The sequence below is a fragment of the Puntigrus tetrazona genome, chromosome 7 (assembly GCF_018831695.1).
Source record: "Puntigrus tetrazona isolate hp1 chromosome 7, ASM1883169v1, whole genome shotgun sequence".
In the NCBI taxonomy this organism is placed as follows: domain Eukaryota; kingdom Metazoa; phylum Chordata; class Actinopteri; order Cypriniformes; family Cyprinidae; genus Puntigrus; species Puntigrus tetrazona.
In genome coordinates this window covers 12,808,359-12,831,378 of record NC_056705.1, presented here as the reverse complement: position 1 = coordinate 12,831,378, position 23,020 = coordinate 12,808,359, and the positions used below count along the sequence as shown (strand labels likewise).

At 37.5% G+C, this 23,020-nt stretch overlaps 4 protein-coding genes and 2 long non-coding RNA genes across 7 annotated transcripts; 2 read left to right on the top strand and 4 right to left on the bottom strand.

Moving 5' to 3' along the window:
• Positions 1 to 946: 946 nt before the first annotated feature.
• On the bottom strand, positions 947 to 1,898 carry LOC122347893 (serine/threonine-protein kinase pim-1-like). Its single transcript, XM_043243157.1, has 4 exons — positions 1,646 to 1,898; positions 1,377 to 1,553; positions 1,180 to 1,268; positions 947 to 1,079 (listed from the first exon to the last, which is right to left on the bottom strand). Exons 1-4 carry the CDS (start codon positions 1,896 to 1,898, stop codon positions 1,068 to 1,070), a joined length of 531 nt encoding a protein of 176 aa, XP_043099092.1. The 3' UTR covers positions 947 to 1,067.
• A 405-nt stretch (positions 1,899 to 2,303) lies between these two features.
• On the bottom strand, positions 2,304 to 2,787 carry LOC122348452. The gene is made up of 3 exons (XR_006251327.1): positions 2,722 to 2,787; positions 2,480 to 2,539; positions 2,304 to 2,395 (listed from the first exon to the last, which is right to left on the bottom strand). It is a non-coding gene; the product is annotated as an uncharacterized LOC122348452 (long non-coding RNA).
• Positions 2,788 to 5,047: 2,260 nt separating this feature from the next.
• Positions 5,048 to 7,349, top strand: LOC122349348 (E3 ubiquitin-protein ligase CCNB1IP1). The gene is given in 6 exon segments (XM_043245362.1): positions 5,048 to 5,547; positions 5,650 to 5,835; positions 5,838 to 5,950; positions 6,031 to 6,177; positions 6,678 to 6,834; positions 7,036 to 7,349. Coding segments are annotated over 5 exon segments (753 nt in total). The 5' UTR covers positions 5,048 to 5,547; positions 5,650 to 5,654; the 3' UTR covers positions 7,191 to 7,349.
• An 83-nt stretch (positions 7,350 to 7,432) lies between these two features.
• On the bottom strand, positions 7,433 to 12,198 carry ttc5 (tetratricopeptide repeat domain 5). Its single transcript, XM_043245361.1, has 10 exons — positions 12,058 to 12,198; positions 11,223 to 11,355; positions 10,851 to 11,062; positions 10,230 to 10,383; positions 9,750 to 9,841; positions 9,582 to 9,638; positions 9,246 to 9,392; positions 8,664 to 8,878; positions 8,408 to 8,552; positions 7,433 to 7,782 (listed from the first exon to the last, which is right to left on the bottom strand). Exons 1-10 carry the CDS (start codon positions 12,130 to 12,132, stop codon positions 7,663 to 7,665), a joined length of 1,350 nt encoding a protein of 449 aa, XP_043101296.1. The 5' UTR covers positions 12,133 to 12,198; the 3' UTR covers positions 7,433 to 7,662.
• A 376-nt stretch (positions 12,199 to 12,574) lies between these two features.
• man2b2 (mannosidase, alpha, class 2B, member 2) lies at positions 12,575 to 19,583 on the top strand. The gene is made up of 19 exons (XM_043245360.1): positions 12,575 to 12,782; positions 12,858 to 13,004; positions 13,471 to 13,576; positions 13,710 to 13,882; positions 13,991 to 14,106; positions 14,522 to 14,699; positions 14,802 to 15,000; positions 15,307 to 15,497; positions 15,744 to 15,927; positions 16,128 to 16,264; positions 16,343 to 16,620; positions 16,703 to 16,894; positions 17,092 to 17,335; positions 17,412 to 17,522; positions 17,628 to 17,820; positions 18,681 to 18,812; positions 18,935 to 19,047; positions 19,115 to 19,235; positions 19,341 to 19,583. Exons 1-19 carry the CDS (start codon positions 12,654 to 12,656, stop codon positions 19,430 to 19,432), a joined length of 3,036 nt encoding a protein of 1,011 aa, XP_043101295.1. The 5' UTR covers positions 12,575 to 12,653; the 3' UTR covers positions 19,433 to 19,583.
• A 132-nt stretch (positions 19,584 to 19,715) lies between these two features.
• LOC122349349 lies at positions 19,716 to 22,919 on the bottom strand. 2 transcript variants are annotated; one of them, XR_006251445.1, is made up of 6 exons: positions 22,602 to 22,919; positions 22,105 to 22,158; positions 21,768 to 21,914; positions 21,310 to 21,477; positions 20,449 to 20,571; positions 19,716 to 20,357 (listed from the first exon to the last, which is right to left on the bottom strand). It is a non-coding gene; the product is annotated as an uncharacterized LOC122349349 (long non-coding RNA). The 2 variants fall into 2 exon arrangements; XR_006251444.1 differs by having other exon boundaries at positions 19,716 to 20,571.
• Between the last annotated feature and the right edge of the window lie 101 nt (positions 22,920 to 23,020).

The following is a 23,020-nucleotide window of genomic DNA, read 5'->3' as shown; positions in this document are numbered from 1 at the left end:
TTTGTTTGTAGAAGATTAAAACTGTTAATGTCACATTCTCGTCGAGTGCTCCTTCCTTGAAACACACCGTGACACAGGTCTATTAATGGGGAAAAAACTTTGGATGTAGTCAAGCTGTAAAAACTGTGCTCATTTATGGCTGGGACGTGGTGCTTCTGTTAATCGTGGTAATGTCACTACTGAGCAGCAACTACATGACATTTTGATGTGATGTTTTCTGTGTTTCTATTCAATTTTTGTCATTTTTATTATGCCTACATTTAATCATGTTTGGCTCCTGTTCCAAAGATGCAGCACTGGTGATTTAACTGTGACCTTAAGCAGGGATTTCATATACGGAAAGAAAACCTTTGGAATCACCTGAATTACCAATATAAATATATAAAACTCTTTGAGCATTTCAAAATAAATATATAGTTGGCATCACAAAGGAATACATACATTTTCAGCTTTATAATCAAGTCAGTTGTACTGAAATTTGTGGAAGTGGCTAATGTCGTAATGTGTGTACAATGTATGTGTTGTCAACCGACATGGCATACACAGTTTTGATTCAATTCAACTCCAATCCAAAATTCTGTCAAGCTAACATGGGATGTGTTTTTGTGTGAAGTGTACATGAGTTATGTCATTTTGACATTTCTGAATATTTCTGTACAGTCTACACTGATTGTTTGTGTCATGGATGACTGTAGTGCTGAATAAATGTATTTTCTTTTGATTTTATTCATTTTTATTTATTTTTTTGCATTTGGTAATATAACACATTGAATACATGTCTTAATACAACTACAAATATCTTAATACTTAACATCGAAATAAAACGATTATAATATCATACTTATATCTACTTGCTCTATTCTTATACTTCTATACATTTTTTTTTTTTTTTCAGATTTTTTTTTTTATTTTTTCAGGTTTTTTTTTTTAGAATATATTATACTTATGTAACTGTTACTATATCATACTTTATCTCAGATAATATTTTAAAACAATTGTCTTAACACATATTTATCTAACACAAATTCTAAATATAAATGATGCCACTTCAAGGTGCCAGGCACTTCTTACTCCACGACCTGAAACAAAAACATAAATCAGTGTTATTTTATCTTAATACATGACATTTGGAGCAAATATGAAAAAAAAACAACATTTAGCAAATTCTAATCTTGGTACCATAAACCAGTCATGGAGCTGCATATCCTCCAGAAGAAGTCTCTGCTGGGGATCCGGCTGCAGACAATCACAAATCATCTGGCAGCATTCTGGTCAAAAAGTTGAGAGATGATTATGAACTTGTATGTTCCACTTTTTTATATCACGTTTCTAAATAGCATACTTTCATATTTGGTCATCTTTGATGAAGATCTTACCTTTTGACAGATCAGTTTCGGACCACGTATTCTTGCTGATCTCTTGCAGGTCTTCGTCGTCTGGATAATAACCACACACCATGACGAACAGCAGGATCCCTAAAGACCAAACCGTCGCCGGCTTTGCATGGTAGCTGCCGTTGATACTGAACTCCGGTGGACAGAATATTTCTGTACCTGGAAGAAAGGGGTTTGGATATTTAATGCATTTCTACAGCTAGGTGTGTTTCCGGGAGCTAAACGACCTGCTAGCAAATCGTAAAACTTACCACTGAAGGTCACATAGTCAGTGTCCTTCATGAGCTCGCCGCATCCAAAGTCGATCAACTTAACCTCCAATGTGTCTGGGTTCACCAGGAGGTTTTCCAGTTTTATGTCTCTATGGAAGACCCGCACGCAGCAAATGTTAGCGGCCTGAAGGACCTGCCACATAAAATGTTGTGCTTGCCCCTCTCTGAGCCTTTGACGGACCTTCACGAAACTAAACAGGCTCATGCTAGGCATGGGTCGCTCCAAGACCATGACATAGTAGTCCGGGTTGTCCTGCCAATCCAGGAGTTTGATTATGTATGGACGCAGCTGGGGTCCTCATTGGCCAAGAGTGTAAGGCCAATCTCCAAGGGAGGCGACTGGGATGGCCAGGCTAAAAGAAAGCATGATGTTTAGTTGAAGGTGGTTTCTTAGATTTCACATGATATAAGACGCTAGAAACCGAAAACAACGACTGAGAAGCAACATTATAGAGAGCACAAGCTATTCACAATTCTGATATATGGCATATCTGGAGTCTTTTCGGCAATCTTCACAGCCACCTGTTCAAACAAAGCTAGAACAGTCAATTATCTGGTGCACAGAGATCATTCCAGTCACCAATACCAAACAAGTATGGAAGGTTTCATAGGTAAAAAAAGAAAAAAATCAAACCTTAAGGCCATCCGTGCAGCGAGTCGCTGCATACACACAGCCACCGCCTCCTTTACCCAGCTGGGGCCCAAATTCGTATTGCCAGAATACGTGATCTATTTATAAGACAAACAAATGCAGTTAGCAAAAAATACGCATTCTATCATTTCTACTAATATTCATATATTTAATATTCGTACTGTCGTCTTGCTCCTCCACTTCATTGTCTTCAGTGCAATTATCCTGCAGACAAATCTGATCTAAAGAGGGAACACGAGTAATATGAATAAAATATTGCACACTCAAATTACAGTATACCTTTTAATTACATTACATGAATGTGTTTCTGAATCAAGATTTTTACTGTCAGGCTTGGCAATGAGGCCTACTAAATCCCTTCACCGGGAAAGTGAGAATGGGGTTATAATGTCAGTAAACTTACCCTTGGCCAGCTCTTCCACTTTGTCCTCTTCATTCAAACTAGCTGGAATGTTGACATCCAGTTGTTGGGGACGTCCGGCTCCAGCAGTTTCTCTATAGCAGGGAGGACTTCAGAGACTGGAGGGTCTTGATGATCATGGATCTCGACAACAACACATCCCTGTTGTAGAAAGTCTGACCTACAGATGGAATATTAATCACGAAGTGGAAAAAATGCTCAGTAACAATTATGGACGATTTAGACAGTGCTATCTTAAGTATGTGAACAAGTGATTTTTTTTTTTCAATTGTACACAAAAACATCAAAACATTCCCTAATTAAAGAATCTCCCTTGAATCAAAACTTCAATCATCGTCTGTGATTTTACCATCATTAAGTCTCCGATACAATGCCGCCTCCTTCTGGCAGACTTCCTCAGCCTTGGCCAGGTTGTATTTCCCAGCTTTTCGGCGGAAAAAGTGAAGAAGGCGACATCCCCAGAACTTTGGTCTCCCTGCCTCTTCTCTCCCTATCTCATCGGCAGCAGCACCAGGCGTCTCATCGTGAGGATGAGGATGGCGTTCCGGCCTGACGGGGGAGTATTTGAGCAGCACACAGGGGTCGGGTTCGTGTGCACGCCCCTTTAAACGCTTTCTTTAGTTTTGAAAACAGTCCCATTACAACAGGTTGTTTTTTCCACTCAGCGAAACACTACACTAAAACTTCAACCAACAAAATGAGTTCTAAAATTCGAATCCTTTAAATAGTAGGGCGACACGTTCTAAAAGTTCGGTGACGTCACTGAAGTCACGCGCTGATTTTTTTATTTTTTTAAAATAATAAATATATAATATTATATAATAATAATAAATATTATATAATAATAAAATAATACCACTACTAACAAAAGAATATACATTCAGATTTGATTTGCCTAAAAAAAAAAAAAAAAAACATAAAACAATGAGTGTACATCTTAAGACACAAAGGATGAATACAGTTTTATACACAGATTATAGTTTCCATATATTTGTCCAAATAAATTTTAACTGAGGTTTAGAGCCAGTAAACTTTTGTTTATGAATATGAAATTTAGCTAACAGAAACCACAAATGAATTCTCTAATATTTCCCTGTATTTTCTTTTGAGTAGTCATATGTTCCAAAGAAAGCATCTCTTAAACAAAAATAAAAGTCACTCACAAAATAAGATTGGATGAATGCTAAAAAATGTGATGAAAATGTTTCTGTGTAGGTGCACAGCCAAAACAAACGAATGAAGTCTTCTTCAGATGAATCACAAAACTGCGCTTCACTTCAATATCGGACTTATATTTCTTAAGAAAGATCTAAGTAGGGTAACATTTGTGAATCAGCTTAAATGTTATTTCCTTTATTTTATTGGTAAGCAGATATTTATGAGGCAGAGTGCATACTTTCTCCCAAGGTGTATTCTCCACTTTAATTTTCCAGTATGGAATTACATAAGGGATTGTTGCTATCTCTTTCTGGAAGAGAGCTCAGATTTTCTAGTTATATTTTTGTTGGTCTACAGAGAAGCACACTTTCCCGATCATCGTGTCAGTTAAAGACAGAGAGTTAGCGCATGGCCAGGGGGACGTGGTACCTATAGCAACAGAAAGGATACACCAGAAGGAATGGCATTGAAAACTACAGCATATTCATTGGCAGACACAGGAATATTATATTTCTGTAAGAAATCGGAATAGTTATAAAGTCTGCCTTGTGAGTTAAAGAGGTGTCCAACTTAGAAGAGATTGTTAAAGCTGTTGTTAAAGATTCATTCTTATACAAAATATTCAGATTCCATAAATAATATCGGTGTGGAGAAAAAGCTTGTATATGAGGGACAAGAGCATCTTTTTATGAAAATGAGAAAGTTTGATGGGCATCTTTGAAACATTACAATTACAAAGCAGTAGAAAATTCAGGCCACCAACTTTAGAGAAAATATAGTCTGGGATAATATTCCAGAGTGAAGAGGGACCTTTGAGAAACATTTTGTTGTTTAATGTAGTAAAGTCCAAAAAATTCTATATACCCCAGTACCCCTAGACGAGAAACCCAAAAGAAACCCTACCATGGTTCAATTGCATCTGTTGCATTGCTTCTGTTTTTGTTCATTTATTGCATACAGTACTAAAGAGTGTTGCCAGATTGGAATGGTTTAATTTACATTTTTTGTTTTTGATTGAATTGTGAAAACGTGCTTGGCTGATTTGCATACATTTAGGCATTCATCCAAACATTTAATCTAAGAATTTGCATTTGTATAACTAAAATAGCTTCTCGTTCAGTCAAACCAGCCAGAACATCGATTGACTTGCATTTACTGATGTTCAGGGGAGGTACCATTTTGTAATTTCATGTTTGCTCATATTTTGGGTGACAGTAGCTAATGTAAACAACGCCAAAGTGGGGATATATAGGAAATTATCATGAAATAGGTTTCCTATTTCCCTAGACCAAACCACCACATATTTTGGGAAGTGCAATGTAGTAACCTGCTTGGTTTTTTTTCTCCCTCGTCTTCTTCGAAGTACTTTAACATTATTTAAGCCTGTTCTACTCGATGTTTGTTTGCAGTTCGCTCAGTCAGCAACCAATCAGATGAGGGCAGTCAAATCCCGCGCGGCGCTCTACCTGTGACTGACTGGCTGCCTGCAAATAATTAACAACGCACGTGTAAATTCTCGGTAAACTACCCTGGGTTTATAAAAGTTATTTGTGAAGAGATATATAGTTTTAAAGCCGCGATAGTTTGATTTCAAATTCGAACAGAACTAAGAACGCTTGGGAATACTTTTCCCGCGCTGCTAGCTTACACGTAAGCGCGCACATAGCCTAACGTTTTATAATTTTCTTCAGCTTAGCCAGTAAATCAATATAGAAATATAATTCTTTAAATTTCCGTTTCCTTCCGTAACAGCCGCCATGTCTGCATCTACATTCACCCTGCTGTGTAATTCGCATAAATGCCGCGCAAAGCTGAGTGGCTTCGCGTGGGTCACGGCATGCTCTCACATCTTCTGTGATCAACACGGTTCAGAGGAGTTCAGTCGCACTCCTGCCATCTGCCCCGCCTGCTCTTCCATGCTCTCGGGCAAACTGGACGTTTTAGGACCGAGCTGGCACCATCAGAGCAATACAAGGCCATGGTGCTGGTCGGACTACAGCCTGAAACAGTTTTGGAAGTCAGTCATAAAGCGCTAGAGTTTTGGACATACCAGGTCTGATGCCTTCAGAAACTTCAGACGTTGGGATTAATGCACCTCCTTTCAGATTTTGACTTTTGTTTGTTTTATTTTAGGTAAACCAGGAGAGGATGCTGATGGAGTACAATCTGTCGAGGGCTGGAGGACAGGTTCTTCAGATGGAGAAGTGTATGATCCAGCAGAGCCAGAGCAAAGATCTGGAGTTAAATGCATTAAGAGGAGAGATTGCCTCACTGAAAAAGGTCCCAAAATGCCATCAAACCAGTGCCCACTCTCTGTGTTCATTTAGAAGAACAGTCAATATGACTAAAAATGTAAAATTTTTAACTAAATATGTTAACTATATCCGTTTCAAGTGGATGCCTTAAATTGATCCAGTGACTATAGACTTATATTATTATAAAAATGTATTTAAAGTAAATTCTGTTCTTTTTATCTCTAAGTTCATAAAAAAACAACAACTTAAAATGTATAACGGTTTGCACACAATATTAGCACATCAATGATAATAAAAGCAACCATTTGTTATTACATTACAAACTCCGTCATTACAGGAATAAATGTTTTTAAATATATAAAAAAACTAATTGTTTGAATGTTAATAGTGTTTCATAGTAAAAAAACGTTTTGTGGTTACACGTTTGAGTGATAAAGTTTAAGATCACAGTACTTTATATATAGAAGCATGAGAGGGATGCTTTTTTTTTTTTTTTGCATCATTTTCAACTTTGACATTCTCCAGGTGCTGGAGGAATATAAGCGCAAGTACGGTGAGGTCCTGGAACGACTGAATGAACGGAATAGGCAATATCAGAAGATGCAGGGACTGCTCGATTCACTACGGATGCACACGCTGGGAACGGGAGAGAAAGATCCCATTTCCCACCCTTTCACTACAGGTCAGGCGAGAAAAAAAAAAAGCAATGTGTAGAAACAAGTATAATGGTTCCTTATTTAAACTAATTAATGTAATTGTGTTTTACCCTGCATAAGTAAAATCGGGTCAAGAGTTCTTTATCCCACTGAGACCAAAATGGTTCAGATGTGATCAGCTGTTGTAAAGCACGGAATATGAAAAATCTTTGCATTATTTCAATCAGGTTTACTCAATCAGCGCTCACCGTCAAGCAGTCCTTCGTTCCTGCCACCAGAAGGTGACAGGTTCTTCTCACTGGGACCAGAAAACACAAAAACTTTCTTTCAGTTCAGCACTCCCATCCGAGACAGAGCCCAGCCGTCTATCAAGAAAAACTAAAAGTGACACGAGTTTCACCAGGAATTCTGATTTCAGTTCTAACTGACATATATTGTTGTTTCTGTGTAGTTCTTTATGTTCTTAGTTATTGATAAAGCTGTTACACATTCTATAAATATTCACAACTTGTTTCCACTAATGTCAATGACCTTAAAAAAAAACTCAATTAAAATATGTAAAAAAAAAACTGTACGTAAATTGTTTATTACCTGCAGGAAATGACAAACTAATCAGAGCAAGGCTGGGATTTATTTATTTTTTTATTTTCACAACCTAAAAATTAAACGGACTGCAGCACAAACTTTACAATGGTACCCATCAACAAACAAGAGGAAAATTGTAAAAGGGAAATGATTTGAAAAAAATATGTACAAAGGTGTTTTCCTGTCCTCACAAACAGGAACAGAACAAACTATATACAAAAATGGAAAAACACTACCATCAATGATCTCAATGTCCTCTCTCTGGGGTTTCATTCACTTTGTGGTTTGTACGTAACGAAGGCTGCACTTTGGCTTTTCATCACTTGTCTTTTGCCATTGACTATAAGGAGCAAGGGAGAGTCCACACGTATACTTCGGAAGTCATATGACTGTATAGAGAAAAGCAAAGAAGAAACATTGTAAAAACGTGGTATTTTTTTGCACCTATTGTAATGTAAAAAAAAAAATCCAATTGGTTTTTCATAACTGTTGGCACAGATAACAGCTGAAAGCATGTTGATATTTGCTCGATTGTGTAAATATGTACACTGCTGTTCAAAAGTTTGGGGTCAAAATGTAAATATATTTTTACAGAATTTACTTGATCGAAAAAAAACATTCTTTTCACCCAAAAATCTTGAAACAAGATTAAAAAATAAATAAACTGGCATGTTGTGATAAAATAATAGGCAGCACAAGAGCTGTCAAAATTGATAAGTGGCTCTTCAGCACCAAATCAGCATATGAGTATGATTTCTAAAAGATGTGACACTGAAAACTGGAGTAATGATGCTGAAAATTCAGCTTTGCGTCACAGGAATGAATACAATTTTAAAACATTAAAAAAAGGTTTACTTAAAGTCATAGTTATATTTTACAGCATTTATTTTACTGTATTTTTGATCAAATAAATGCAACCTTGGTGAGCATAAGTGATTATATTTTTAAAATCTTAATAAATTTGGAATGTTAAGCAGAAGTGCGAAAGTATAATGAAAAGCTTTGTTTACAAACCTTATCTTTATGTGTCACGCTGTGCCGTTTAACCTGTGGTTCAGGAATGACTACAGTATCCCCTATTAAAACACCCCAGCTGTCTGCTGTATTATACACCATGACTAAACAACAGGTCTCGTCACTGTCCACCATGCCAAATGTGCTGAAAGATAAATAAAACAACACAATCAGCAACCATTTACTATATCCAGTAACCTAGTTTGTTAGTACGTATTTGTAGAGGTTCTTAATGCGGCTGAGGCATTTAACTCACAAAGCCATACGGCCCTCTGAGGCCAGGCTGAAGACCACTTTTCCTAGCGCTGCCACCTCACCGTTGTGGCCGTGAGTGAGAGAGGATAAGCTACGGGGTTCAAGGCTCCCCGTGCGGCCCGAGGGAGACCGGAACTGAGGGGAGGAGCATGGGCCCAAAGCAGAAGTACTGAGTGAGGATAGCATGTTACGAAGACGCCGTGCTTTTACTTTGCCCTGAAACACAGAGAAAGTGGGGTGAATGTGATTTCTTATAGACCTCCAGAATGTTGTTTAGACTGCGCGCTAACGCCATCTTCTGGAAACAATCCAAAACAACAACCAAACAACCTTTTCAATAAGCTTTTACACCATGAAGTAAACTAAACAATGCTCTGTGCTACTAAACTTCACATTTGGGGGTATACATATACATATACATATACATATACATATATATATATATATATATATATATATATATATATATATATATATATATATATATATATATATATATATATATATATATATATCACACACACTAAAGTTGTTAAAACCTCAGCTCCCATAAAATGACCTAAAAATGTCTAGTTTCTCTCACCTTATTCTCTATTAACATTGTAACCTGGTCTAGGTAATTGAGCAGCTGTTTTTCTCTCTCCCGAGCATCTTCCCAGCCAGGATCCAGAGCTGCAGCACGGCTGTATCCATCCAGAGCTGAACTGTACATCTCCTCATACTGGAACAACTGGTAAAAGAAAGGAGATTTTTTTTATGCCTGCTTGACACAGTGTAAGCGCAACAGCAGGCTGTTGACCAGTTTAGAATATACATGTAACAAAGTGGATAAGATGCTGGTTTTACTGCGACACATTTGCTGGTGCTCACACACCAGTTTGAAAAAAATGTGTGAGAAAGGAACTGAAAGAATTGTTACCGTAGCTCTGTTGAAGTGGAGGTCAGGATTCGTTGTGGACGCTTTGTCGATTTTCTCCTGTAAATATCCACAGATAAAATTATAAGGTAAAAAGAAGACCAGCTTTGGCAAACGAATATTTAACATACAGAGGCTTGGATGACACTCGAGTCCCGAGGAGATACTTACAGCCTGTGCATAGGCACTGAGGGCCTGTTGAGAGAGCTGTGGGTTTTGTCCACTGGTAAAAAACATGGAGATATATGCGTTCCCTAAAATATCTGTTGGGCCAAAAGTAAACGAGCATGAAATAATTTATTTACGTTTATTCTCAATACACCAACATTGTCAAAACTGACTGACATTCTAAGGTAATAAATATTGAAGAATTGTATAAATAATTTGAAATTCCAGTTGACTGCCATTGTGTGGAGAGAAAAAAAAAACAACGAGAACCAAAATGATCTTCTCTTATGTTCCATGGAACAAACAATAGGTCTGGACAGACACGAGAGCAATTAAATAAAGACATATTTTCAACTTTTTGAAGCACTAGCCCTTTAAGATAGCGGAATGAACCCCATTTTGGCCCGAACACATTTCACAGGATGTCCCACTGGGAACACACCTAACGTGTTATTTTCTGAAATATCTGTGTAATACACTCACACCACGAAGTCCCATCAGTGACATCGAGTTGCACAGCCTGCCTGGCCAGCTCCACGCTCTCCAGAATGCGTTTGCTCTGCTCCTGCGTGCCTTCTTCGGGTGGTAGCTGTCGTAGCACCATAGACAGGCTTCTCAGAGACACTTTATTCTTACTCTGGATGAAAATAAGACGACAGTGATTCGTCTCTGAGCAGTACCATATCATTAGAGGCAGATATCCTAAAAGACAGGGGTCTCATTTGCAATTATTTGGATGGATTATTGCTTCTATGTTATGTGTATTATTTGTTTGCTGAACTTTTGTCTAAACATTCTGCCTAATTCATAATTTAAATCACTCTTCAGCCAACATAATGCTCTTTTAAATAAAGCTCTCACTTGAGCCTGTGTCTTCCTCTTAACCAGTTCAAACACAATAAACATCTTTTGTACAGAAAGAGAAACCTTTAACACACAGAAACCTAGCAGCTTGAGCTCTACTGTATATGATGAAATATACTTCATCTATAAAATAAATGTTCATTTTAACATTATTGCAGGCCAATTATAATATTGATTATACCGCGGTTACGCGCATTTAATGAATGAGACACATTGTTCCTGGCTATAATAAAAACTCACCTGCTGTAGAGCACCTGTGAAGCAGGTCTTGGCCGCAGTCAGGTCTCCTTTCTTCCAGTACTGCTCTCCCAGTGTGTTCCAGCCCTCAACCAAACCTGGTTCCAGTTTAACAGCCCGGGACAGACACTCCTCTGCAGTCTGACTGAAGTCCGGAGCCACGTTCAGACACCGGCCTCGTTGCAGCAAGAACTGGGCGCTGTGTTTGTACAAATCTGTTGAAAGTATAATATAATGATAATAATAATATAATACCAATACTCTCAATGGTCCTAAGATGATAGTAAAGGATTCTGGTGTATGTAAATCAAATTGTCAGAACATATTTTATTAAACGCTAACATTTCTATGCCGTAATAACGAAGAAATCCCAACCTTCTTTTTCTTCCAGTCTCTTGAGTGTCTTTGCCATCTCTTGAGCAACATCATTCTGTTTCCTACCAGCATCTTCAACACTGTGCGTCTCAAAGTAACGGTCTCTGAAGGAGTACAGATCATTCACCAGCTCCTGCGAAAGAAATGTTCTATTATTAAACAACTGCACCTTTGAAGTCCCTCAAAAACCCCAAAAGACTGCACGTGTTAAAGCCAGAGTTATAAAAATAAATGATTTAATCATTTCATCACAAAAAAAAGATCTTAGGCAGAATGACAGCCCCAGTCGGGACGTGTTTGCTTTGCATCCTTTTTAATAACATGAAAGCAAATGGTGACTGAGGTCTCTTTTTGCATTTGCATGAAAAAGAAAGTAAAATAGATTCTACTTCACTGCTGCCTTCGCTTACAAAATTTCAGCAGTATCCTAACTGCTGCGAAAACAATTATAGCTATAAGAATAAAGCTGTGCCATAATAGTATCTGTTAACAAACATGAGATTAAAAATTATGAAAGCCTCTTATACTGTTTAAAGAAGAATATTTATTATAGTTTTACAGTACATTAAGTGTCTCTTGCATAACGAAAAGCACATTAGGATAACACGATCAGAATACAGTTCGCAGAGTTTCATCAATGATATTTAGACGCTGCTTGTCCTAAAACCTGCCTTTCCTCCGTTGTTACAGTGCAGTGTATCAGTTGTTATAGTGACAGGCGCTGCAGCAGATATGTTCTGTACATTATACACCATCGACATCGTCCGGATGCTGCAATACCTATTTATTTAAACCTCACCAAAAGGCGGAGGGAAACGAAACAGTGAGTTCAAACCTTTAACACTTGCAAGTCATCTTTGTCTGTTGTTTTCTGCTCCCCATCATTATCAAGCCCGGCCATCTTTAACATGTAAAGCAGGACCCGAGCAAGCGTGATAAACACAGTCCAGAGTGTTCGGGCGCCTCCTACTGGTCAGGAGACGACCCGGGATTTTTTTTTTCAAATCTGTCATCTATTTTATAGCATTATTTATACCCTGAATTATGTTTACACGTAATACAAAACAAAACACAGCAAAGCACCTCTTTGGAAAAAGTCACTAAGAAAAGTGTTTTTTACTATTCTTTTATTTGATATAAAAACCACCTCGAAGCAACAAATGAATAAACATAAAATAGTAAGCTAGCTATAAACGAGCAAAAATAAATATGCAAACTACAGATTAGATAGATAGATAGATAGATAGATAGATAGATAGATAGATAGATAGATAGATAGATAGATAGATAGATAGATAGAAAAAGGTTTTTCGAAGAAGCTAGAAACAGAGAATGAAATGGGAAGTAAAAGTGCGCATGCGCATACGATCACACGCAGTCATGAGACTCTTGAAACGCCGGTTATAATGTTTCGATGATCTTGTAGCGACAATGGTGTTTTTATCTCTTTTTCTCGGTTTACTGCTCATGACAGTCTCTGAAAACGATGCAGCCGAGAGGATTGAAGCCCTCGTCATTCCTCACAGTCATATGGATGTTGGCTGGGTGTACACCGTCCAGGTAAAACGCAGACGCTTAATAATGTTTCGCGAGCGGAACTGTCATCGACAGCGCTGTCGTACTTCTCTGTTGTAGGAGAGCATGCATGCGTACGCCAGCAATGTCTACAGCAGTGTAGTTGAAGAGCTGTCACGAGTCAAAGGCCGGAAATTCATCGCAGTTGAACAGGAGTTTTTCCGACTCTGGTGGGTGAATGTGGCAACAGATTGGCACAAGAAACAGGTAAGGGCTTACGGATATCATATTAGCTGTTATGTAATAAAGGTAAATAAGTTAAATTATTGTTTAAGCCAGATATTTTCAAACTGGTGCTTGGAAAAAAATGTAAAATGTCTAAAAAGCTAAATATGTAAATAGATTTAAAAAAGACTCAAATAAATAAAATAATTACAATACTGTACTAAGTAGTGAAAAATAATTTCCAAATTATATTTTGCACATTTTTACAATTTTATGTATATATATATATATATATATATATATATATATATATATATATATGTATATGTATATATATGTATATGTGTATATGTATATGTGTATATGTATATGTGTATATGTATATGTGTGTGTGTGTATATTATAGCTGCTTTTTCAGTTTCTGGGAAGTATGATCATGCTTGAGGTTTATGGCCTTCAATGATCAAAAATAAGCAGGTTTAAGGTGACTTGTTTTTCTATATGTCAGGTAAGACAGCTGCTAAATGAGGGTCGTCTGGAGTTCATAATCGGGGGTCAGGTGATGCATGATGAAGCGGTGACAGATGTAGATGATGCCATTCTTCAGCTCACAGGTGCGTGAGCATGAAACACTCCTTAGAAATAAAACCTGGTGCTGAAAGATCTAGTGCTATTTACACATTACTAGTGTTACATATGTTGATCTTCTTATCTCCCGCTCTCTCTCTCTCTTCTTTTGGCTTGTAGAGGGACACGGCTTCTTGTATGAGACCTTTGGTGTTCGGCCACGTTTCGGATGGCATGTTGATCCATTTGGTGCATCAGCCACCACCCCGGTCCTCTTTGCGCTTGCAGGGTTTGATGCTCACCTCATCTCACGCATCGACTACGACCTTAAAGATGACATGCAGAAAAACAAGGTTGTGCTTTTGCATCATTGGTTTGGTATAACATATCACAATGCAGCTGTGCATGAACTAAATACAGTATGGTTGGTATGTGTAATAATATAACATCTGCATTTGTAGAAATTGCAGTTTGTGTGGAGGGGTTCACCATCTTTAAAGGAAAAACAAGAGATATTCACACACACAATGGACCAGTTCAGTTACTGCACCCCATCGTATCTCCCCTTCTCTAACAGGTGATACCCAGTAACTTTATTTTTATTATTGTTATTATTTTGTAACACTTCAATTGTGATTTTTGTTTAGCATGAAAATCAAGTAAGTTTTAATTTAATTTTAATATATATGTATATATATATATATATATATATATATATATATATATATATATTGTGTGTGTATATATATATATATATATATATATATATATATATATATATATATATATATATATAAATTAACTAGATTTTAGCATAAATAAAGTTAATAATATTTCATATCCTTTTTTATTGCAATTTTGAGTAAAAAAAGTAGTCTTGGTAAGCATAAGTATTTTTTTTTCTTTATAAAAAATTCTTACCATCCCCAAACTTTTGTTTTATATAAAATAATGTGTAAACTTGATGTTATATTGATGGTAATTGTGCCCAGGTCTGGGTTTTACTGGAATGGAGTCGCCTTGTTTCCGGACCCTCCTAAAGATGGCGTATACCCCAACATGAGTCTGCCAGTGACCAAAGAAACTTTAGAGCTTTACGCACAGACCATGGTGGAAAACATCAAGCAAAGAGCCCAGTGGTTCAGAACCAGTCATGTTCTCTGGCCTTGGGTCAGTTCAGCTCAATCGTACCCCAGGCTAAACCTTTTATAAGTATTTCTTTTATACATTCACTAACTCATACAGTATTACAAGGGTGTGTTGTATTTACAGGGTTGTGACAAGCAGTTCTTCAATGCTTCAGTGCAGTTTACAAACATGGATGCTTTAATGAACTACATTAACGCACACAGTGACAAGTATGGAGTTACAGTTCAATATGCCACGCTACAGGATTACTTCCAGACAGTGCACCAAACAAATCTGTCCTGGGATGTGAGAGGAAACCAAGACTTCCTTCCTTACTCAACAGGTTTATTATTTGGCTATTATAGCTATTTCTATAGTTTTTATGTGTTTTTACCAATTTTTAATACTACACTTTGTGTTTTATTACCATGCGTTAAATTGCAGAAGAATAGTTAACACTGCTGTGTGAGTGTTTGTAATATAAGATATTTTTCTCTCCTCTGGCCAGTGTAAGAAATTTCTTAATATTTTTCCCGCTCTTTTAGAAATGCTATCAAGGATTCTGAGAAATGTCAATAAGGTCCATCAGTGTGTCTCTGCATTTCTGAAAAACAAATGGTCCTGAAAGGTCTTTTTCTTTATTTTCCAGAACCGTTTCAGGCATGGACGGGGTTCTATGGGTCCAGGAATGTTCTGAAAGGAGTAGCTCGACGAGCGAGCTCCCTCCTGTATGCAGCAGAGTCTCTCTTCACTAGATATCGTATCAGCTTCCCAGAAGGTCCAGTTCAGAGAGAATGGGCTCTAGACAAACTCAAGACCCTACGTTGGGCTGTCTCAGAGGTGCCTGGTTTTAAACCTCTATTTATGTCGCTGCCATTTCCTTTTGAGCAACTTTAGGCAGCATGGAATTTACAGTTAAATTAGATCCAATGATGAAAAATGTTATTCATAATTTATTTATTTTTTCTCATTAGTTTTCTCTTATTATTCAAACCCATAGGTCCAAATTAAACTTAACCCTGCTAAAACATGTTATTGTATATGTCTAGAAATTGACAGGTCCTGATCTCATCTGATTTGCTCCAGGTTCAGCACCATGATGGCATCACAGGGACAGAGTCCCCTAAAGTTGCTGATATGTACATGGAACATCTCATGCAAGGCATGATGGGAGCTGAGGAGCTCTTGGCAGCCATATTCTTGCTTCCACAAACCGTTTCCAATGACATCAATCACACACCTCAAACCAGATCTACTACAGTAAAGACCAGTATGTTTTTTTATATATATGGCTTATGCTTTTAGCCTCTTGGTTCTTGTTTTTCATTTTTAGAAATCTTTTTAAAGTAATTGATAATATAGACAATATTGGAAATCCAAGTGCATTTCTTTACATTTTCAGTGTAATTGTTAGCATTAGTAGTTGATTAAAGGCTAGATTGTCTAATAAAGGTTTTGTTGTTGTTGCAGACTCCGTAAATGTTCTGGAACAGCATGTCATCGTGTACAACCCACTTGCCTGGAACGTTTCAACATATATTAATATTTCTGTGGCATATGCAATGGCAGTTGTGCTTGACGATGACGGAAAAGCAGTACCTTCTCAGGTTACAAAACATTTCTTCTGTCTTGACATGCAGTTATCCGTCGTTTCAGTTAATAACAGACTCAATAATTAACTGCAGATCCAACAATCGATGGAGTCTTCCACCGCCTACGATCTGTTTTTCGTTGTTGAGCTAGGCGGACTTCAGTACAGAAAGTACATTGTGCAGTTCCCACAACTCCCCTGTGACACTGGATCTGTCTGCGGGGCGGCTCATGCGGCCAGAGTAGTGAGGTTTGAAAAGAAGAATGTGAGTCAGTGGAAGAGGACTGGTAGGAAGTTGTTACCGGTGCTGAACGAGTGCTACAAACTGATGTTTGACCAAGAGACAAACCTTCTGCACAGCATCACAGATCGGCAAGTTCTCCTCCATCGTGCATCAGATTGCCACAGATATACCCAGTGGAACTTTTCAGTTGATCTAGTCTGTACTTTGCAGGCGTGAAAAGATGAGAGTTAGAGTACAGCAGGATTTCTGGGAGTATGAAGCCAATGGGGATGTCCACTCTGGGCCGATCTCAGACAACTACATCTTTACTGCTAACGGCTCAGCTATTCCTGCTTACAAATCTGTGGCCATGGAGATTGTACCGGGGAAGGTAGTCTCAGAGATACGCCAGTATTTCTACAGGTAAAAGAAAAAGGCTTTCTTGATATGCTGAATCTATGGTTCTAGGGTTGTTGTTAGCTTTAAAATAAATGTTAGCAATTTAGAATACATGCTTTTTTCAAGCTGGTGCTATGCCTGTTTCATTGCGACCAATTACATTTTCTCCATAAATTTAGCAATAGTTCCCATTTCTGAAAGTGTGAGCGTTCTCTCTGCAGAGAGGAAGAAGACGAAAAGCACACCTACTCTGTGGTCACCAGAGTGCCGCTAGGGTTCAAGGGTCGGCTGGCGTGCTTCAGACTAGAGCAGAGTTATAAAGTGGGTCCCCTAGAGATGAACAGAGAGACCGTGTTCAGAACCCGCACGAGTCTGAAGAATAACAGAACACTTTTTACTGATAACAATGGCTATCAGATGATGAAAAGGACACATAAGACCTTTGTGAACAACACAGTCGCCCGCGTAAGGTTGCTTTAAACTTAATATTCATAAATCATACGTTTCGGTTATTACGAGATATGCTTATTTACATGCACAGAATTACTACCCAATGGTGCGGGCGGCCTACATAGAAGATGATTCCAGCAGAGTTGTGTTTCTCAGTGAAAGAGCTCATGGAGTGGCCAGTCTAAGTCAGGGGCAACTAGAAGTAAGGGCTTGTGTTTGCCTCTCACACACACTTGGCACTGTTGTGTCAATCTCTAAGGCCGTACTTGGCTGTTTTGTAATGATTTGTATTCTGTGCGGGCATCAGGTGATGCTTCATAGACGGCTTTGGAACAACCAAGAGTGGAATCTGGGATATAATCTTACTCTTAATGACTCGTCTGTGGTACGGCCAGTTCTCTGGATGATGCTGGGCTCCCCGTCTGCATTGTCCTCTCTGTACCAACAGGAGGCACTGGAGCTGCAGCACAGACCTGTGGTTATGCCCATTGATCAACCCCGTGAGTTTGCAGACACCAGACTGTCATCTCCATCTCAGCTCCTCTAAAAAGTTTATTACATTCAGTGATGCATCTAATATGTAACAAAAGGCAACTCAATAATAGGAGACTTACTGTAGCACACCCTTCAGTTACCTTTAATCCAAATGCTTGCCAGTACTAATGTACAACTTCTGACAAACAGGTGCAGTTTAAAAATGTTGTTAGTTAAAAATAGAAATGACCTCCATTGGCCCAGTACCAAGGTTATAACAGTAAACTAAACTGCAGTCATAAAATGGTATATTACCTGCAATATAATACATTAGAAAAGACTCTTTCTTTTTTCATTTTTTGTCTCATTTTTTATTTTATTTCATATGGTCTGCTAAAAGTAATAAATGAAATTCTAATAACATGACAAACTTTTTATGAAAATTAAATGTAAAGAAAATATAAAAATGCTAACTATTTCATAATATTGAAAGAAATAAATACTGAAATAACACTGCCAAGGGCATCTTTCCTTAAAATGTGCAAGCCCTTTTTTTAAACGTACATATGCACTCTTCATCCAGATGACATAGATTTATAGTATTTTGTTTCTACTAAGTACACCTACTATTTTACCTGTTTCTACATTTTCTACATGTTTTGCCTTCATGTATTATTAATTTTATTAGATTTGTCATTATTACCTCTTTTGTCTGAGAAACATAGACAAACATACATCTTATATGTGTAATTAAAAATAAGAAAACTATTAACAAAATTGTCAGTTGAGCAAAATGCGAAAAATGTATTTTATTTATTTTTTTTTAACATTTGTCCGTTTTGTAAGCCAGCAGAGACGAAGAAATATAAACTTTTCCCTTACACAGAAAAGCAGTGGAACCCGAGGGGCTTTGTTCAGCCGGTTGTGCTTCCCCAGAACCTCCACATGCAGACCCTCAGTATCCCTGGCTGGAGCTACAGTCCTGATCACACCCAGCACCTCCACAGCCTCAACTCAGGCAGGCCACAATATACTTTACACAAGACTGGCAAAACAATTATGTGAATCAGACTCAGGGTGAAGTATAAATTCCGCTTATAACCAGAAGCTATATTCAAAATGTACATATAATTTTTCAAGGTGGAGAGACAAACTCTGAGATGGACTTTGACCGTATTCTTTTGAGAATCACACACCTGTATGAAGAGGGAGAAGACCCAGTCCTGTCGCAACCCACTGTTATTAACCTGAAGGTACCTGAAGTTTTTATTGATAGAATGTTTATTAAACATAACAACTTAACAGTAATTTCGTTAACAGGAGGTTATGAGAGGCATAGGTGAAGTAACCCAGGTTCAGGAGCGTTCCCTCACAGGAACGTGGATTAAATCAGAACTCAAGAGGTGGAGCTGGAAAACAAACGAAAGTGTACTGAAAGGGGGTGAGATTTTATCCTTGTTTGGTAACTACAATGTTTGATCTGACAAGTAATTAAATGAAATTAAATAGATGTAATAAAAATGTGTTGTTGTTTTTCTCTTTACAGAACAAACTGATTTTTTTAGCAGCACAACCCAGGACTTCAATGTGACCATTTATCCGAAGGAGATCAGAACCTTTTTCATTTACTTTAAATAGACTGATTTGCAGAATCCAATTTTATCTTCTGTGAAGATTCTTTATTATGATTATTTCTAAATTGCCAGTGATTATTTTAAGATGTGTACAAGCTGAATCACCTTTTGATGATAAGGAGATTATTAAAGATTGTGTTAAGCATTGCACATTTTGTGAAGTGTATAGACTCAGTTGTGTTCTATGCTTATTTTGAAAGTACATGTATAATCTGGACATCAGGTCAGCGGGTGAATGTGAGCTTTATTTGTTGAAGTTCAATGCAAACACTTTAATATCACCACTGATACATTAATAGCATTGCTGTTCATTTTTTCCCCATTGGCTTAAAGCAATATTCCACATCAAAATAATGCACACCCCTTTTATGTTAAGTGTCATACAATTTTACAACATTGTTCCAAGCTGTTTTTTGGTCTACGTTGTACAATAGAAGTCAGTGGGTTCCAATTTAGTTGGGTTCCCAGCATTCTTCATTCTTCCACCGATGAAAGAAATGGGTTTGGAATGTCGTAAAGGCGAGTAAAAAAAGACTTATGTTTATTCAATTATAATAACCTTTCATTTAAGTATTGACAATGTCCATACACCAGTGAATTCAGTACATGAATCGGAAAACATACAGTATAAGTTTTATGTGTTGTATTGTAAAGCTGATTAAAATATTAATTCATATTGCAAATATACATTATTCCTGTTAATTCAGAAATAGGTATACATTCTGCATCTTTTTTAGGACTAAAGATTAGATGTTTTAATGCTCTCAAAATACTTGAATAAAACTATATCAGTGATAAGCTTGACTATGGTATAATGTATTAGTATCTCATAATGTGTTCTAAGATCGAGTTATATTAGTATTAGCCTTAAGGTGCACACACTCTCCCTTTCATTGCGTATCCGTGGGTGGCGCCATAACGACGACGGGCTAAAAAATAGAAACCGTTTACATTCGAGAACTGTGCTTGGTCAATACTGCTCGCCAGCATCAAAGGATCTATAAAATGAACATTGCTTACCACATTAGATCCGGAAGAACAGCAAGGAATCGCCTTGCAGCAGTATGCAGCTATTGTGAGGGAGAGGACAATCTGAGTCACCTCTGTGAGCTCATCTAAGAAACACAGTACAGCATATCCCTTCTGTAAAAAAAGAGGTTAAACAATCCATAAATATACACTGATCAGACACAACATTAAAACCATACAATAATCTATAATTCTCCCTTGTGGTGCTAAACCAGTTCTGATTCATTGGTGTCTGCCAAAAAGACATTGGCATGGATTGGATTTGTTGGTTAAGTACATCCCATAAATGCTCAATTGGAAAACACCTTGAACTCTTTGTGTTTCACAAACCATTCCTAAACAGTTTTTGCGGGGTGTCAGGATGCCATATCCAGCTGAAATAGCCACTGCCTCAAGGAAACACTACTGAAAGGGTCTGCAACAATCTTTAGGTAGATGGTACTTATCCCAAGGTTTCCCAGAATATTACTCATAGCATTCCAAAACATCTGCCAACTTCTCTGCTGCCATCTCTTTCCCAAGCAAACAATATACCAGGCAATATACCTAGCCATCCAACTGATCTAAACATAATTTATCAAACAAGATTTATCATTGCTTCATGTCACAGTTCAGGTGTTCACATTGTAGGCACTTTTTGACAGTGGACAGGCACCATTTTTCATTACATGAAATTGAAGAACTGACTGCTCACTACTGTGTGCATAATATAGGCAGCTATGAAAATAAATCAGCATTTTTAATCCTTTTGATCTTTCATTAAAAAAAAAATATCACAAAATTCAAACTAAAGCAATGAAGAGCCATCTTAGTCATTTTCTACAGGACTGGGATGGCCATGGCAAAAATTACCCATTTTTGTGTTGATTTTGGATTGTTTTGGATTATTGTCCCAATGGAAAATCCAACCATGGTCCATCAAAACATTTCTAACAGAGGCAGTCAGCTTTAGATCTTTTATCTGTTGATATTTGTTAGAATCCATAATACCATGCATCAGAAGGAGATGTCCAGGACCTCCTGTAGAAAAACAGACCAACAACATTAAAGATCCAACAGTATACTTTTATCCCTGTTTGTACTAAACCCATCTGGTGGGTTTGCTGCCAAAAATCTCTTTTTTAGTTTCATTTGACATCACATTTGACAGATCTGTAACATCTTTAGTTGATATTTACCAAGGGTGCCAATATTAATGGAGGTGCCAATATCAATGTATATACCTATATATACAGTCTAGTGATTTGCATGTTAACAGCGTACAATGACATTAATAACATAAAATGTTCTATTTAAAATAGTTTGCTTACCTCCAATTGTATACATGTGTTTCCATGTTTCATCTTGATGTGATGCCAGAAGCAAACGGTGTATAAATATGGCTCAGTTAATGTTCCCAGAAGACAGAAGATATATGCCATACATGTGACCACCTGCATTCCCAAACAAGCCTTAAGCTGTTGAAGAATAAAACGACAAAATCACACTCAGGAATACTTATTTCTAAGCGCGTCTTTAGTGATAAATTCAGAGTAGGAAATACGCTCAATACATTCTGCATATAGTGCATGACTAGCACAAAGATGGTACATGCTTTTAATAATAATTCATCGTTTTTCGATCACAGATGATTACTTAAAATCTTACTGTTGGCAAGTGAAGCTTCTGTGCTGCTATGGCCAAACTGCCAGAAATAATGCCCTGTTTAAAGGAAACATAGTAAATAAATCATACTGAAGGATGGTTTAAAGTAAAAATTAAAAATTAAAAAAGCTGAAATGCTGTAACGTTTACTATAAGAAATTATCACCTTTAAATATAAAATAAATAAATATTATATACTAATTAAATATATATCTCTATATATATATATATATATATATATATATATATATATATATATATATATATATATAATGTTAACCAGTGAAGCAATTACCAAATTGTACAGTTTAAGCATATTCAAAATTGTCACTTACAACAGATGAAAACGCCAGCATTACGCTATTACTCGATTCAGCTAGTACTAAATAAAACGGCAATCTGCAAACAGCGAAGAAGCAAAGCAAAACAAAACAAAATCCCTCAGCCCTAGATGCGTTTGAGACTATTGCGTTCCCCTTGAACATCAACTTCAGGTGTACCCCTAAAATCTTGGGTTCTGCCTCGAGGTACTTGTGTTTAAGATGTGGGTTCCTCCGGAAAGAAACTTTCAGTAAGGTCCCCGCCTCGGCCGGGTCGCTCGCGCTCTGGGCCGCCGCGGCAACCGCCGGAACATCGCCGCAAACCTCTTGTCTTCTCGGTTTCAGCTTCGTCTGTGCGTTTGAAACATCGTCAGAAGTTCTGCACCGGTTCCTACTCGGTCAGTACAAACACCAGTTGATAAAATGCACATTATTTGTGAGATTCCTTAGCGAGCATTTCCTTCTGCTGGCCTTCAGTGCACGCGTTCAAAACAAGCGCTATTGTATGGCGGCCAAAATCCCCTGAAAAGGGTCCGTTACGAGGTTTTTCGGAAAGCGCACGCCCTTTTCCCATCTGGAGCAGTCTTTCGAGATCACAT

Coding starts and splice junctions, on each gene's coding strand:
- LOC122347893 (XM_043243157.1), bottom strand. CDS start 1,898: ATGGTCTTGGAGCGACCCATGCCTAGCATGAGCCTGTTTAGTTTCGTG. Junction 1,554..1,645: donor TGACTATGTGACCTTCAGTG/GTAAGTTTTACG, acceptor CCTTTCTTCCAG/GTACAGAAATATTCTGTCCA. Junction 1,269..1,376: donor CGAAACTGATCTGTCAAAAG/GTAAGATCTTCA, acceptor CTTTTTGACCAG/AATGCTGCCAGATGATTTGT.
- ttc5 (XM_043245361.1), bottom strand. CDS start 12,132: ATGTTAAAGATGGCCGGGCTTGATAATGATGGGGAGCAGAAAACAACA. Junction 9,393..9,581: donor TCCACTTCAACAGAGCTACG/GTAACAATTCTT, acceptor TTCTTTTACCAG/TTGTTCCAGTATGAGGAGAT. Junction 8,879..9,245: donor CAATGTTAATAGAGAATAAG/GTGAGAGAAACT, acceptor TCTGTGTTTCAG/GGCAAAGTAAAAGCACGGCG.
- man2b2 (XM_043245360.1), top strand. CDS start 12,654: ATGGTGTTTTTATCTCTTTTTCTCGGTTTACTGCTCATGACAGTCTCT. Junction 12,783..12,857: donor GCTGGGTGTACACCGTCCAG/GTAAAACGCAGA, acceptor TCTCTGTTGTAG/GAGAGCATGCATGCGTACGC. Junction 18,813..18,934: donor CCTCCACAGCCTCAACTCAG/GCAGGCCACAAT, acceptor TAATTTTTCAAG/GTGGAGAGACAAACTCTGAG.